Source organism: Mustela erminea, chromosome 2, assembly GCF_009829155.1.
Source record: "Mustela erminea isolate mMusErm1 chromosome 2, mMusErm1.Pri, whole genome shotgun sequence".
NCBI classification, from domain to species: domain Eukaryota; kingdom Metazoa; phylum Chordata; class Mammalia; order Carnivora; family Mustelidae; genus Mustela; species Mustela erminea.
In genome coordinates this window covers 21774697-21792620 of record NC_045615.1, presented here as the reverse complement: position 1 = coordinate 21792620, position 17924 = coordinate 21774697, and the positions used below count along the sequence as shown (strand labels likewise).

At 38.2% G+C, this 17924-nt stretch overlaps 1 protein-coding gene across 4 annotated transcripts in view; it reads left to right on the top strand.

The window, feature by feature from the left end:
- The window catches only part of NR3C2 (nuclear receptor subfamily 3 group C member 2), a 336934-nt gene that overhangs the window by 236562 nt on the left and 82448 nt on the right, over positions 1-17924 (top strand). For all 4 annotated transcript variants that reach the window (XM_032330605.1, XM_032330591.1, XM_032330596.1 and 1 more), the window contains one exon: positions 789-905. In XM_032330605.1, coding sequence (XP_032186496.1) covers positions 789-905 — 117 coding nt within the window. The remainder of the gene's footprint in view (positions 1-788; positions 906-17924) is intronic.

Here is a 17924-nt window from a genome sequence, read left to right as displayed (position 1 = left end):
TGAAGGTTAATGATAGCAGGGACTTCTGATCGCCTCATTCATTGCTCATATTCATTGCTATGTGCCTGGTACCTAGTGGATGTTCTATAAATCTTTTGAAATAAATAAATCAGTAATAGCGCTAGGCTACAATTTCACATTTTGGTAGTAGATGCCTCTCTCTGACTATAGTCCCACATCTGAATATTTTAAGTTACAGTTTGGTCTACAGTTAAAGATTTAACTGTTACAGTTAAGGATACAGTTAAATATTGTTAAATATTTATTTATTAATATATAATAAATATTTATTAAATATTATTAACAGTTACAGTTAAACATTTATAGTTATATAATCTATAAGTCTTCCCACTGAAATCACCTGTGTGTAAATGGTGGGCAGCATAGCAACTCCAGCAACTGCAGGAGAGCCTTCAAACAATCCACTCTGTTGCTTCTGTGATGTGTAAATGAAAATTGCACCATTGCCTGAGAGGGATTGGGCAGCTACCAATAATTTCAGTATGGAGCATGGCTCCACATATATGAAAGTCAGTTGGAAATAAATGCAGTATTAATCTTATCTGTAATCTAAAATCTCACCTGTGTGAAACTGGCCATGCCCATACCTATATTACCATACCTATATTATCTTATTCCTCTTCTATTTTTCTGAAAAAGAAATTTCAGGGCAGGAAAAATGAAGTTTCGTATTCTGATTATACTTATTAGTACTTTATATTAGTGTAGTAGTCTTTATTCTGACAGTTTTTTTGTTTGTTTTTGTTTTTTGGTTTTTGGTTATTCAGGGCAACACAACTATTTATGTGCTGGAAGAAATGATTGTATCATTGATAAGATTCGACGGAAGAATTGTCCCGCCTGCAGACTTCAGAAATGTCTTCAAGCTGGAATGAATTTAGGAGGTAAGTTTTGTGTCTTTAGTTCAATAAAAATTGTTAATATGTAACATAACACTGCTAAGCTCTGTATACTCCCAAAATCTAAGATAAAACTAACATGGAGCAAAGATTTCTAAAAATCTAATAAGCTTGTGATAAATCATTTTAGTATTTCTTTCTTAGCAGGAGTTTAAAAGAAGTATGTTATGTGGCTATGGTCCTAGTGAAGTTTTCAACCCTGAGTTTGCTAAGGTTTCAAGTACTCAGAACAGAACCAAAACCAAAACAAAAATGAATGACTTTTTATATGAAACCACAACTAACAGTTTTTATTACAGTGTCTGTTTAGAAATAAGCCCTGCATGTGATAACATTAGCCAGATAGGAATACATTCTAACTCTAAGAATAAGTGTAATAAATGAAGACCTATATGAAAAAACTTAAAAATGTCACAGTAGCCCACCCAAAGATGGGGTTGGAGGGGGGCAGGCTGGTGAGGGATGGTTAAAAGACTTGAACCAAACACAAAAGTATATGGTGTCCATGGATGGGAAGATTCAGCCAGCTAAAAGTATCCATTTTCTCTGAATGAATTTATAAATATAACACAATCCTAACAAAATTACCAACTGATGATTCTAAGTTCCTAAAGAACAGCCAGCAAAATTCTGGAAAGATGAATAATGAGGTCGACTACCTTTACCAGATAGTAAAACATATGATACAACTACAATAATTAAAATGATCTGTTTATTTATCGATTGTAAGACAATAACAGAAATTCAAAGAAATAAATAATACGAGAATTTTGTGTATAATAAAGTTGTCATTCCAGATCAGTGGTAAAAGGATAGATTTATTCAATAGAAATTATTGTGACAACTGGGAAGCCATCTGGAAAACAAGAAAATTGAGTCCAATCTCATACTACCCACCCAAATAAATTGTAATCTTTCAAAGTTTTAAACTTGGAAATAAAACCATAGAAGTACTAAAAGAAAAGAGGGATTTTTCTTATACTCTCCAAGTGGAGAAGACCCTTCTAAGTATAAAACTCAGAAGCTATGAAAGAAGAGAATTAAGAAATCAACACTATTTACAAATCAAATATTACTACAAAGGCAAATAATAAGAAACTGGGGGAAAGTACTGGCAACTTATAGATAATGGGTTTATTTTTTGCATAAAAATCTCCTATAATTCCATAGGAAAAAGAAACCAAGTTATTATAAAAATGAGATTGAGGGGTGCTTGGGTGGCTCAGTTGGTTAAGGATCTAGCTCTTGATTTCAGCTCAGGTCATGATCTCAGGGTGGTGAGATCAAGCCCCGCATCAGGCTCTGTGCTGGGTGTGGAACTGCCTAAGATTTTCTTCTCCCTCACCCCCTCCTCCCCTCTTCTTGTCCCCTTCTCGGGGAAAAAAAAAACCAATAAGATTTAACAAAACAAGAATATGAACAGAACATTCGTAGACAAAAGAAATATAATTGGTTCTTGAAACACATGAAGAGATTCTCAATCTAATCATAACAGAAATGCAGATTAAAAATATGAGTTAAATTTCTTACAAATGCTAAAAATAAAACATTTTTATGATATATTGTTTAATGATACAGAAAATGGTGATCTCATGCATTTTAGGTGGAAATATAAGGTAATACAACCCGTATAGAGAGTGATTCAGTTATTTCCATAAAATGGTAAAGGACATATATCCCTTGATTTAATGAGTCCTAAGTACATTTTTGCAATATAAGAAATTATACATTCATAAGATATCATAATATTGCTGACCATCAGAAAAACATTAAATATTCATATGTTCAGGATTGGTTAAATAAATTACAGATCCTCTTCAGACAATAAAGGAAGCTCTGTATGGATTGATCTCCAAAATAATCTTTAGTGAAAAAAATAAGATTGTAGTATTGGATGTTTTGCCTACTACAAGTGATTTAACTCGTTTAGAAAAATATATATATATTGTATAGAACATTTCTGGAATAGTTTATAAGAAACTAGTAGTGCTGGTTGTCTCAGTAGAAAGGAGTGGATAGCTAGGAGACAAGGATAGGAAGGAGAATTCTCGTCACTCTATTATCCGCCGTGCCTTTGAATTTTGTATTTTGTTTAATGCGTTGCGTATATACTACCAATTTAAAAGAAATAAAATAATTTGAAAAAGAAATGAGACTTCATTCTTTTTTGCTTTGGTAAATGCAACTGGCCACTAGTCAGGACTTGGGAGTAAACATGGCAGCACACAGAGCAGAGCGACTCTTAGAAATCGGAAGGAGTATGGGCTGTGGCCAGTTGAGGCTGCTCATGGCAGAGTGGGGCCAGAAGATGTTACATAACCGCTCAGCCGGAGAGACTCGTGCTGTTTAAGAGGATGGGTTCTGGAGCCAGACTGCCTGGGTAGGAATCCTTACCCTACCACTTCCTGACCCTGTAACCTCCAGCAAGTTACCACCTTTCCGTGCCGTGTTTCCTTATCTTTAGCTTGCAGTCATTGGCGTGCTTACCTCAGAGGCTGTGATGAGGGTTGACTGAGTCAGTGTGCAGTGAAAAGAAAGTGATCACTCAGTACATGTCAGTGGTTTGCTGGGCGGTGGCAGTGCTCATTGTGATTGAAAGTACTCGTAGCTCTTTCACACATGATCTGAAAGACGTTTTTGCTCCACGTTTTGCTGATCGTAAATCTCAGCCCAGACTGGCTAAGTGACTTGCTCCAAAATACCACAGCCAGTGAGTGACATGATGAACATAGGCCTTCTAGCTCTGGATTCTTGGTCTGGTGCTTCTAGGATACCACACTGTTCTCTTGTTCTGTTGTGTCAATCAGTGCAAATGTGGCACAAAGATCACCTCCTTAAGCATATGAATGAGAACTGGAGAAATTAATTGTTTAAGATCTAGATGGCACAAGGGTACAGCCATTGCTTATAAAATAAATTTTAAATCGATTTTGTAAATTCCAAAATCAGAACTTAAGTATACTTGCACACTACTGAGGTATCTTTAAAAGTGCCTGTATATATATTTTGTACTTTATAAAGACCATAAAACTTTAATACATAAATATTATATAAATGTCATGTAATTATGCTCTATAAAATATAAGTACTGTTAGTTATTATAACAAAATAACCATATTTATAATTCCTACCTTGTAGGGTTTTGTTAAGGGTTAACCAAGCCCATCCATAACCTGTAAAACAGGGTTTCTCAACCTCTGCAGTGTTTGATATTTTGCGTCCTTTGTGTATCAGCATCCTTGGTCTATACCTACTAAATGCCAAGAGCAGTCCCTTCACCCCAGGTGTAACAACCAAGAATGTTTCCAGACTTTGGTAAATGTACCCTGGGTAGCATCAAGACCCACTGATTTAGCTATAAGAGTAAATTACTGTAAGCACTATTCAATGAGATATTTTCTTCTGAGATATAAACGCCAGCAGGGAAAGAATTTTTGTCTGTTGTGTTCATTGCCTTTTCTGCAGTGTCTAGAACAGTGCCTGGCACAAAGCAGGTATTCAGTAGCTATTTGTTGAATGAATGAATGAATGATTGAATGGCATTTTTGAGGGCTTCTGTGTTCTAAGCATTTTGCTAGGCCTTTTATAGGTGTCATCCTTTTTAAGCCTCACATTACAACATGTGATACATACTATTAAAACTGTCCATTTTGGAAATGAGTTCACAGAGGCACAGAGAGGTTAAAGAACAGGCCTAAGGCTGCAGAGCCAGGGAACTCAGATCTCGTCCCTGGCATCAAAACCTGTGTCGAGCATCACTGTGGTTCGACATAGGTCCGCTATTTGTAGATTGGCACATCTAAAATGGCCCAGATTGTCTGTTAGTGGCAGCCGCAGCATCCTGCTTTTTCATTTGTGTCTGTAATGACCTGTGAGTGGGGTTTGGCACAGGACCTGATCTAGAATTCACATCATTTGTCATTGGTTTCTGTATATGCGGCATAGGTTCTGTGGGTTTTGGTAAAACATTTTACTAGAGAGAAAGCATACTGTGAATCTTTGTCATTGAAAGTATTGAGTCAAAAAATGGGCAGAGTAGAAATTAATATTTATGAAGATACTTTTTTCTTTAGGCTCAAGTTCTAACTTAACCACTTCTGGCTCATGGATTACATCCTTAACATCTACTAATTATCCAGTTGCGGTGACATACGTTGGAATTTTTTTTCTTTTTCTTCTGTAATTTATTTTGAAGGTTTGCTCTTGGTTTCAATGTGGGCAATAAGAAATGCAAGCATTTTTATTATATTCAAAAAAACATGAATTTTCACCTTTTACCGTGAAGCAGTTTTGTAAATTAAAAATGTGAGTTAAATTACAAGCCTGTATCTAGACAAGTCCCAGTCTCACCCATGTTCTTAACAGAGCAGGGCTGTCCAGTTTCTTCTGATCCACTCTCCTTCCCTTCTGTCTCTCTTGGGGGATAAGGCAGTTGCCAACCCAGTGTAATATTTGGAAGGCATTTTCTGTTGGTGAGTGACCATGACTCTGGGAACAAAATTAGCCTTCCCGTCCTAAAGGCTTCAGGAATCCAAAATACTTTAGAATAATTTTTTTTTCCTATCTTATCAGCTGGTTAGCGTGTAATTTTAACCGTTGTCCCCATGCTGGCCTCTACCCTAGAGAGTGGGAGGACGGAAGAAGAGCAAGTAGATTTTTAGTTCTCAAAAATTAAAGCCACAAAATGTGCCTCTTCCCTTTTCTCTAGATCCACTGCCTTCTTCCTACCACAAGCACTATTCCTTTTCTTTAAAATCCTGCTGAGCTTTAGGCTGCATGCAAAGGAAAATATAGCAGAAGATGTGAGAATGTCAACAGAGAAATTGAAAGGAAAATAACAGCTTTCCTGGCCCCAAGCTGGGCCTGCCACTCTTGCTATAGCCCCTATCAGTAGATCTAAAAAAGTCATGGTTCCATATGCATGAGAATTTACTGCTTTGCATAGCTTTCTGCAAAGGAATTAATCACTTTTACTTGCCAGTGTTCTGAAGAGGATGATCTATACAGGTCTTTAAGAGCTTCTCCAAAAATAGATAAAACATAACATTAAAGCCAAGTGGCCCTCAGACCAAGAATGAGTGTGTGGGGAGGGGGAAGGTATTTTCAGTTGACTGTACTCTGGCCATAGAATACAGAGGGGGTCTTCAAGATTTTTCTATTCTAGTCCTCCCATTTACAGATGAGGAATTTGGAATCCAAGATCATATCATCAGAGACTTAAAAGATGCAATGTAAGGATTCTGATTCTGTTGTCTTTCTCTCTTCCAAAGCACACCCCTCCCCCGTTTCATTTTTCATTAACTAGTGTAAGTCCACTTTCACATTCCTTTAATGAAGATTCTAAAATATTAAAATCTTCCTTCCTGTAGCTTTAGAAATTAGACTTTACAAACCACAGGCTATTCCTAACTTGGGTTCCAGTTTACTTCCAGAGCATATCGGCAGCTTTCCTGAACGCCACCCATCACTTTCACACAGTTCAGCAGGAGCCTTCCTTTGAAGGGTAGCCCTGTCAGGCAAGTCTACTTTTTCCTCTCAGAATGGACCATACCCCGTGCAAAGAGAGGAAGTCAGGCATAGGAAGCAACAGTAGACATCCAAGTTGCTTTCTGGAGACAGAGCCAAGGCAGTTCGGTAAAAAACGGAACCAAACATAACTCTAATTCTAGCAGCGTTCAAAGAAACAGAGAACTCTTGTATCAAGAACTCTGGATGAGAATGGAACCAAAGAAAGGAAAATCTGTAAATTAAAATTCATCCACATAATACGATATTAGTAAGCCAATAAAATGGCAATGAAAATACATAGCAACACAGAAATTTTCTTAAAAAAAGTAATAATGAAAACTTAGTATGCAAAATTATTTAAGTTACTTATTTTGTGATTACAGCTCTATAGGAAAAGACTTGCAGGAGTCAAGACGTTGGGGGGAGATCATAGAGTACCAAAAATGGCTGGGTTTGTGAGTACAGTGGATGTAGGAATATAGTAGATATATGAATGGGTATAGTCAAAGTTTTCCTTTTGCCTTTCCAGTTTTTTAATAATATGAGCATGTTTTATAATAAAACTTAAAATAGAATTCACAGTTTTGAACTAAAAATGAAGGGACACGTGAAAATAATACTGCTATTGAGCAGAAAACATAGAGAATCGGATATATAGAAAACCAAAGGAGTTGTCCCTGGACAGGAAGGAGGAAAAGGAGAAGAGAGATTAGAGACCTCAGTAAATCAATCTCCTGCTGTGAAATGCTTTTAAAAACCAAAATGGAGAAGTGAGTGAAAAACAAAAGACCCAGAGATGGGAAAATGACAGAGTCATAACTGCCGAGCCAAGCCCAAGGAGAGGGGTCTGTTTACTTGAGGGAAATTGACTTTACCTGCCAGCGACTTGCTGCAACTAGTTGGCATGGTCACCTGCAAAACTCACATACACTGTGGGTCTGGTGAGAGAAATTACAGGATCAACGCCAGTGAAGAGTAGGTTTAATATCTGAAATCCAATAAGAAAAACAATTTTTATATCTTTAAGAGTCTCCCGAGGCAGGATATGCAGTAGTCTGTAAAAGTTTAGAAAGCCCAAGTGTACCGAATTTTATGAAGAAATACCATTCCTTGGGTTTTTTTTTTTTTTCTTTCCAATCCCTCTTGCTTGTAGACAATAAGAATTTCAGTGGGACTGTTGAACAGTAAACTGGAGGGGAAAATAATACATTTTTATAAATCAGTGAAAGTATGTTTCTTTTTAATCTTCATGTATAAGTTAAGCGGTATTAATTGTCTCAGTAATATAACTTGAATTGAACAACTGGCATTTTTACCCTGCAAAATTTTATGGAGGAAAGTTCAGGATTGATCCCAAAGCAGGCAGAATTTAAAGATTTACTGTGTTTCTTCAATTCCAAGGCATTTTCTTCTTTTCAGATTTTAGCTATTATGATTATATAATTTGCAGTCAATATGTACATTTAATTTTTGTTAGTTTCACAATACTCTTAATTATATTGGGGTCTTATTTTGTGACTGATGACACCTTAGAAGTAGTAGAGGCGTTCAAATCAAAGGTTCGTCTGTCCCAAGAATATACACATTTGTAGGGACATACTTGGGCCTTGGCAAGCTTACTAAAGTAGGCTGCTTCCCTTCTGTCTTTTTAAATATATAACCCAGAGATGTTGGAAAAATTCTGCTTGGTATGCAGAGACCCATTGTTATGTCCATGTTTCCTTTAACTTTTTCTTTTTTCTTTTTTTTTTTTTTTCCATTTGTGGTCTCTCCTTGTAGGTTGTCACTACCTCTTATTTAATGGGTGGGAGAGCTTAGTCTTGACTTGGGGCCAGGCTAACTTGTCACTGGCTACAGTGATCTCCAGAGACCCAACGTCAGACCTGGCCCTTTGTCCTGCGCAGTGCCTCACGTGTACAGTCTCTCTTTCGGCTGGACTACAGCAGCCTTTCATACATTTACTGATGTTTTCTGCAATACACACTTGTTTTCCAACTCTTTGATAAACTATGGGGGGTTTTGGTTTCAGTTTTGTTTTGTTCCTGGAGCTTCATATTGTTACACTCTTTGAAGTTACCTCAGGAGACAGAGTTTTATTTTAAGAAAATTGTTGGTTTCACAATTAGTCTTTGGGAAATACTGGGATATTCTTTGGACACGTCAAGTTTTCAATCTCTAGGGCTTTCTCTTTAATTTTTTTCCCTCTCTTTTTATGGCTTGTTTTTTCAAGGAAGAAGTTCTTTTCTCCCTCACTAGGTGCTTTTGCTTACTTGTGGTTTTCACTACACTTGTCTCTATGTACTGCCTTCTGTGTCTCTCAGCTTCATTGTCACCTAAGTATCCTATATTCAAACTTCCCAAGAAAGGATCTGGGCCGATTGGTTGATCCCTACCAGAATGGACCTTCTGGTTGGGTGAAGTCCTCCAGAGGTCTTTGCCTCTGCTGCCCCTACCTTACCCAGGTCGGTGTGGCAGGTTATAGACCCCTGGGGCACAACACTTGATGATTTTTGACAAGAAACATTTTGATCCCATTTTTCAGAAAGGAATTGGAAGTATAGATAGCAATCATAGTGTAATAGATTCAGTACAGACTCATAACAATTACAGTCATCTGTTAATTGTAGAGAATCCCCTAAATCAGTTAATTTTTTCAACTCTGATTTTTATTCACGTGTTATAAGTTATCCATACATTTAAAAGTAAAAAAGCGTTTGTTTCTAGTTAGCAAATTGATAAAGGAAAATAACTTCTCATGCTTCTTAGAACGCAACTACTAAGGCTTTATTTTGGAGTTTAAGAATTTTTGACATAGCTACTTTAAAAATACACAAACAAACAAAAAGCTCACACATAAAAAAAGAATCAATGTGTAAAGTATACATTCTCTTGTAGAACATCTCTCTATATACTCCAATTGTTCTCTGACCCTAAATGCCAGAGTCTGGGGTTAAGGAAAGGTAGGGAATAAGGGCTAAGGAAATTTTAGAGAAGATGAAACCACTTAAAATCAAGCATCATAGGTTTACCATACTCATTCAACTTAGAAAGGGGTGAACACTGTTTCTAGGTAAAGTTCCCACCTGTTCTGTAGGATTCACTTTACTACCTCAAACACTGGTTTCACGAAGTTAAAATTACTGAACAGGTATATCCACTAAGGCATGTAACTTAATCTTTTTCCATTTGAAAACCTAGAGACTAATGGTCATCTGTTTGTTGGCTTTCTGAATAAGTATCTTCTCCCCATATTCGTAGTAAAATGTTACGAGTGGGAAGATGGGGAGCAGAAACTAGTTATGTTACAAAAAGTCCTCTGTCCTCACCTCTAGAATATACAAAAAACCATCCAGCTAACTTGCCAACAATTCTTCAGTCTTTGGTAGTAATATGTATATTTAATATAATTAGAATCTTTTAAGATGATGATTTTTCTGGGATAGAAAACATACCTTTTAAAGGCTAACCCAATTCTAACAGATTTTTAAAATATTTTTATTGATTTATTGAATTATAAAATACATACTGCAGTGATTAATAAAGTAATAGTTCTCTTTAATATATTGAGAGACTAAAGATGGATGTTTGCTGAGCACTTTATTTACTGATTAAAAAATAATGGTTTACATTTTAACAAGAGACTCTTAAAAGCTGAACTAGCAAAGCTAACAAAAATGGTTTCTTCGGAATGTGCTGCTTCATTATTTTGAAAAGGAGATCTATCAACAACGATATAAAGGCAGTTGTTGAGTTAGGTCATAAAAATAAGAAACTCCAAAATGTAATTGTATATTTCTCCCTTAGTGTTTTGTACAGTATTTGTTTTGAGAGGATAATAATATGAAATATGTTTAGTAGTGATAAAGATAAGCAGTTACTCTGTTACCATATACTTATCTTTTATATTAAGATGAATCTAATTTGTGTAGGAGAGAATCATACTCTCTATAAAAGGGCATCTCTGCTGCATCTGTCCATTGATTTGTTCAGCAAATCTGTGTCACGTGCCTCTGAAATTCTGATATCCCCCCATGATGTCGCCAGTGTGGCATGAGAAGGCAGGCATTGGCCTTGCTTTCAAAGACCTAATCTTTAAGAATGAAGAATTTATTATGGGCCAGATAAGCATTAAGAATTGCAGCAGGGCACTTAAGAGCACCATTAGTGTTGACGGTGGCACAGATCCCTGGAGTTCTTTGTCTTTGCCTTGGAGTGGTATTATCCACTAACTTCTTGATTCGTATTTAGCGATCAACGTGGCAGCCCCTCAAGATGGCTTCCCTTGGCTCTGCCCCTTGATATGTGGTGCATCCTGGTTGCTTTCTTTGTGCAAATGGCTTTATGGCAGTTTCCTATCCTTGTGTGGGACGTTGTCTGGAAAGGAGCAGCTCTGCATCGTGAAGCCTTTAAAAAGCACCACACATCCCCTTCCCACTGCACACCACCCCGGTTCCAACTTCAGCACCTATCTTCACTTGATGCTGCTCCCTGAACTCAAATTATGAGATTAGGCCCTTCACATTCTTGCCAAAAAATTAAACTGACTTTATCGTGAAGATTTTTGGCCATCTTAGAGGATTTTCCATCATTTCTAGTTTGAGGACAACTGAGGCAGCTCTGGTTAGTCTCCTGAGAACACAGACCATGTCTTATCTCTTTTGTAGCTCTTGTAACATGAGGGGAAACATCTGTAGAGAAAGGCCAGAACTTTGGGAGCCACTTTCTAGAAGCTAACCTTCTGCCTGCTCCCTTCAGTTCCTGAACCACACTAGCATGTTACTGATTCCCCAGAAACTTCAGAACTCACTTTCAACAACTGCCAGAGAAGTCAGGAGACAAACTGTTATGAAGAACTTTTTTTGTAATGTTTTTAATTCTTTAAGATTTCTTTTCTCACACAGTTTTCTTAATTTAGAAATAGCCAAATCAAGCCGTTCTTTCTTTCTTTTATTATTTTTTTTAAGATTTTATTTATTTGAGAAAAAGAGAGTGTAAGCTAGAGGGACAGAGAGAGAATCTGAAGCAGACCGTGATACAGGGCTCCATCCCATGACCACAAGGTCCTCAAGATTGTGACCTGGGCCACTTAACCTACTGGGCCACCCAGATACCTCTAGCCATTCTTGATTCTAAAACTAGAGTAGTTCACCAGTAAAAACTCAGTTTCACCTTCATGTGGCAGTTCATGATAATTACTTAGAAACATTTGCGTATGTTAATTAGATCCTTTATTTATTTATTTATTTATTTATTTATTTATTGGATGGGTGGAGATGGAGGATTAGAGGTAAAGGGAGAGAGAGAACCTTAAGCAGTCTCCATGTCCTCTGTGGAGCCTGACGTGGGGCTGGACCTACAACCCTCAGATTATGACCTGGGCCAAAATCAAGAGTTGTGCGATTAACTGATTGACCCACTCAGGCGCCCCAACTCACTTTTTTTCTTTTTCTTTTAAATCCTGTAGAATAAAAACAACTTCCCAGTCTGTATATGCTCATATATTTAGATAAGCTAAGTTGAGTCAGGTTAGAAATTTTAAGCCACATTCAAAAGATTATGCAGAAGAAAGATAGGAAGCCCAGGAGGACTCTGCAATTAAGGGATATTTTAGCGTGGTCGTTCTTAGTTCTGGCTGCATATCATATTCACACTCGCCCTTGCCCTGCTCTCAGAGCCCTCATGCAGTAAATCTTAAGGAGCATGGGTATCTTTACTTTGAAAAAAACCTACATTGTGCATCAGTTCACTAGAGCTGAAAACAGCTGCTCTAGGGTTACTAGAACATTGGTAGCAGTTTTCTTAACATAAGAAAACCCTTTCATTGTTTGGTTTTTTTAAGCACCTTAGGTTTTTGTTTTGTTTTGTTTTGTTTCTATTTAGTGTTACTTTTCTTTTTCTCAAGTAAATCATTAAGCATTTAGAAAATATTTCTTTATTGGGGGAGGTCCCCTAAAAATGATATTTTAAGTTAACATATTTGTATTTTCCTTGTTCACCCTAACACAGACTTACAGAGGGCCATGTTAGCTTTTAGTCCACTGGCTTTAGTGGTCCGTGCTTTTCAAAGCAGTACTTTATAAGTTATACACTTAAATGCTACAAATATGGGGGGCAGAGTGTTCAAAACGCAAAGAATGAACATTGGTTTCTTATCCTGAGAGAGGACAAGTCTGAAACAAGGGCCGTAAAGTTGTCTTCTGGGGAGCCATGAGTGGAGGAGATGAGGAGGCAGAGAATAATCTCAGGAAGAAAGCTAAGGGGGAAAGGAGGGAACGTGGACAGGACTGTGATTTGTTGTAAGACAGGAAACTGATTTAGAAGCACCCTCCTCAGTGTCACGTGACTTTTGTTTGTTGGCTCCCACCTCATACTCTGGGCATGTGTGGACATTTGCACCCCTGAAGAGAGCTGGGAGGAGTCCAAAGGGAGCAAGGTTCCATCTTCCTACACACACAGTGCCACCACCCCTGCCGTGGTGCTCCTCTCTCCAGCAAGTCATCACGGGCCCGAAGATTTCTGTGTGCATTCCATCTTCCAGGCCCTCGAGTGGGTCTGTTCCCCACACAGTTGTTCTTCAGAGTAAAGACCTCCTGACCCGCTTCTCCATCCTGGCTCAGTAGAGATGGTTTGGGCCACATCATTAAACTTCTCAGATAATGGTGGTGACACATTTCCAGTTGTTTCATGGTTAAATAAAACTCCTTATCAGGCTTTAAATATATAAGAGCTTTGATTAAAATGCCCTGGATTAAAAAACAGATTCAAAATAAAACTTGAAAGACTTAGTTCTATTTGATTTATTTACTGTAAGGTTCACTAGCTGCCCTGTTCCCAGCAGGCTTTCCTATCCAATAGGTCGATTTTTTTCAAAATGTTTGACTCATTTTCTCCCTTAATAAAGAAACTCTGAAGCCTCCCCTTAGGTTATTTGAAATAAAATAAATGGGATCCTGTGACTGAGCATAAAGCCATAAATACAATGATGGTCTGTTTTCAGCCCGCACACATCCCTTTCACTTCCACCTCTCCTGGGCCCTGGAAAGGGTCTGTACCGCTCCTAGGCACCGGCCAGTGCGACGGGTCCTGCCAGCCACTCCGCTGTGCCCTCCACACAGTTGGTGACTTCCCCCACCCCACAGCTCCCTCTGCTTCAATGCTGTGGGGAAGTTCCTGCCAAGTCAGCCTCACTGCTGTGAGTGACAAGGTCCCTTTGTCAGGCACAGCAAGGGCCTCTCATTTGCAGCAGACACAGGCAGGCCAAGGGAGCCGCCTGTATTCCTAAGTGTATGAGTTTCCTATCAGTGCTATAAAAAGTACCACAGGATTAGAACAACACACATTTGTCATCTCACAATTCTAGAGGTCAGAAATCCAAAAGGGGTCTCACTGAGTTAAGATAATCAACGTGTCAGGAGGCTGTGATCCTAGGTAGAGGCTCAAAGAGAAAATTCATTTCCTTGCCTTTTCCAGCTTCTGAAGGCTGCCCACATTCTTTGGCTTGTGACCCGCTTCCATCTTCATAGCCAGATTAAATGCATCTCCCCTACTTTAACGTCATTAAATCTGCAGAGTCCCTTTTGCCCTGCAGAGTAACACATTCACAGGTTCTGGAGACTGGGAGGTGGATGTCTTTGGGGGACCATTCTTTTGTAGTCACACTATTAACCATTTATATCCAAGAAAACACAGTTACCACTCTGGGATTTCCGGATGGCTTCCTGATTTGGGTCCTGTCCACACTTGCCCGGCTCATCTGCCTCTCTCCTTTCCCCCTGACACCATCCCATCTTTCCCTAAAGCCACTCTGATTTCTTGTTCACAACCGTCTGCTGCGCCTTTGTCCACACAGTTCTGAAATGTCCTACATATTCCTCCCCTTTGCTGACAAGTCTCTAACCCACTCCCCTCCTCCTTCAAAAAACTCATCACCTCCACACTGAGGACCCCTCACAGATGAGTCTTCTGCACAGTGGGGAGAACTTCCATTCCTTTTTAGACAGTTCCAGGATATTAATATGCATATAATTCATTAAGACTTCTTGTATAAAGCTTTCTATGACTTCCTCAGATGAAGTTAATTAATACCTCCTCTGTAACTCCAAAGCCTTTGTTGGAGCACTTCTCAGATTTGACTACAATTATTTGTTTATAGGTATTTCTTGTCAAATAGTCTTTGAATTTCTCAGGAACAGAGCTCTCCCTTTGTCTTTATATCTAGAGCACTTAAACAAATCAGTGTTTAATAAATGCTCATGGGATAAGTGAGTGAATGCATGAGCATGCAGTTAAACTTTGCACAAATATAACTAAGCTGACCATAGCAAAAAATTCTAAGTTTGGTTAGACAGTTATTTAAGGCACAGTATTCTCATTTTGAAACCAGTCCCATAACAAAGACTCCAAGGATGATATTTTAAGAAAGTTCTACTATAAATATTATTGTTTCCATACCCTTACCAGGAAGGTACCGTTTCCAAAAAACATATGAAAAGTCTTGATCATAATGTTGACTTATATAGTATAACTGGCAACTTCTTAAATGATAATATATTGCAAAAAGGCTTTTGTGTATCTCTTTGTTCGTTGATGGGGGATTTTATGTGATGTTTGAACTTCTTAATTATGCTTATCTAACCACAGTTTTTGTCTCCAGTGTAGGAGGATGGCATTTTGGGTTAGCTATTGTAGCTGTCAAGGTGGAAATCCTAGCCCTGGTCTGATGATTGGTAGTGAAGCTTTAAGTTCAAGGTCCAGAGAGGATCCTTTGAGTTGGCCCAGAGTGAAAAGACTGGAGAAATGAACCTTTAAAATACATGTAAAAAAACAGGGTTACAAGGTAATGGAAAGAAAAGAAAAAAAAAAAAATACAGGAGTGCAAAAGACCTGAGATGAGTAGATTAAGATGAAGATTTGGGGGAGCAGCTTAGTGGGATCCCAAGTCCGCAGGTTCATTAATTACATCAGTGTAATGGTCTATGGTCTATGGTCTATGGTCTCCAGAACAGTTGTAATCCAAAGTCAAAGTCAGGCATATATGCTGATTTCAGGTGAGAAAAGAAACCCATCTTCCCAAGAACTTCACCAAGATTGACAGAAGTGCTCAGCCCATGTTTGGGCAGACATTTGAGTGAAGCAGAAATAAGCAATGCTGTGTTTGTGACCATAAATGTGAAGACAGTGTTTTGGTCCCATTTCAGCGAAGTAGAGAAGCCTGCCAGCTGAAGAAGGAGTGTGTTATCAGAAAGGACCTATAAGGCCCTCATCCATGAGAAAAGTGTGAATCTACCGAGCTGAATAGTGTAAAACTACCCTCTTGATTGAAGCAACTCTGTACAGGTTATACCTGGAAATTCCTTTACATTATAGTCATGCTTAATTGTATGCTTCATTAGGCTGTGTGCAAGGCTACCATTCATGGGATGAGGGGAAAGGTGCAACTTCCAAAGATGGGAAGTAGGCTATAAACCTATGGGTGTGGACCTTTTTACCTCCAGGTGGTGTCAGCAGGAAGTTGACCATGGGGAGCAGTGCCAGCAACACAGCTGAAGGAAGACTGTTTTGTTTCATTGCAGGAACAAATATTCTTTTAATGGATGGTTAGTAAGGAAGCTTATTGTAAAAAACCCAGCTTGAAGTTTAATGTGAGAATATTGAAGACAGTCAGTCATTACTCATTTTTTTATGAGTGTAATAACATGCAGGATATGCACTTGTCAGTCAGTACACACACCCTTTGAGCATGGTAGGGTACTTGGCCATGGCTTTTGAATCGCTAACCTGAGGCTGGGATTACACTAAGCTGCGGGAACTTCTCTAGTGTGCCGGTGTGTGTGCCCATGTTGTTGGTAAATTATGTTTTCAGTATAGCCCAGAAAATAAGATTTGGATTTCTAAAAGGCTAAACATGAATTTTAAGTTTATGGATAGGTCCTAATCTTTTACAGCACTACCGATGCATACAGAGAATTTTGTACAGAATTAACCCATCTATGAAGCACAGGGGAAGACCTCCAGTGCTCTGTCTGAGGGGAGTAGCCAGCTCTCAGCTCCAAGCGTTTGTTGCCAAGGGCGGGGGGGGATACGCAGATCTTGTCAGAATTTAAGATTTCTTTTTGAGATATCAGAATTATAAAATTTCTGGTGAAAGATGCCAGAGTCTGAAAGATGAAAGCGAAGTTTTTAAATTTTACTTAGTTCACTTTCCAGTTTATGACTTCTGCGATCAAGGAAACTAACTTTAGGAGCATAATAAATTAGTATGCTGCTTATTTCAGTTCTCATTTGATTGTTTTTTATATAGTCTAAGAATTTAATTATCTTTCTAGCTCACTGTTACTGTTTTTATCAACTTCCGTAGTGTAAACCAGTGGTTCTCAATCAGGGGCAATTATATCCCCAGGGGGATATTAGGCAAAGTCTGGAAATATGTTTCGTTGTCACAGCTTGGAGTGGGAGGATACTACTGGCATTTAGGGAGTAGAGGGCCAGGGATGTAGCTATTTAAATAGTCTATACTGCATAGGACAGAACCCAACAACAAAGAGTTATCTGGCCTAAAATGTTAGTAGTGATAAGACTGAGAAATGCTGCTGTAGACTGTGTTTTAATTTCTGTATCTTGCTCATTCCCTTCCTTTTTTTTTTTTTTTTTTTTTTAAGAACCTTTTTTCCAGGTCCTCTCTGTTTCTCCTCCCTTCTGTAATCTCACTCAGACCATTTAGGATGGTGGTTCTCAATTTTAAAATGCAAGAAAAAAATCATATGGGAGTTCCTAAAAACTGAAGACCCTCAGCCCCCACTTGTAGATATTCTGACCTGTAGATCTGGGATGGCCCAAGATTCTGCATCTTGAAAAGCCCCCAGATGATCCTGAGGAAGACCATGTGTAGACCACAGTTAGAGTGGTAGGGTTATGTTTGTTTTTGGAGTATCTGCTTTTCTTCATTTGTTTAGATCCTTTATTTGTTGAACTTCTCAATTATGTTGTTACTTTTATTGAGCGCTTAAAATATACAAAGCTTTTAATAATTATTTATACTTTGGGAAATAAAATGTATCCATGGACAAGTTAACCAAGTAGCTGGATATTATTAGCTTATAAACTTTCTTCCCAAAATTTCTGGTCTCTTTTCCCTACTTTTTTTGTAATATACCGTATGTCTTCTCCCTGGTTGAGAGCAGTTCCCTGAAAATACAAAAATTGAAAACTTATATTTAATGTATGAACCAAGTAAAAAAAAAAAAAGCATGGACTATAACAGCTGAAAATATTAGAAATAATTCATGTAAGTGATTCCTTAACCAAACTGATGCATATGAAATGTTACAAAAAATTAACTTCCTGGAGTTGGTAGTTTATGCCACATACTTGTTCTGTGGAGACAGAAAGGTGAGGGCAGTTGTAGGTACATAAGACTCATTTCTCCAAATCCTGCCTGGCACTTAGGAAAATGGCCTGTTTATGCAGATACCTGCCTTCAGGGGCTTCAACTCATGC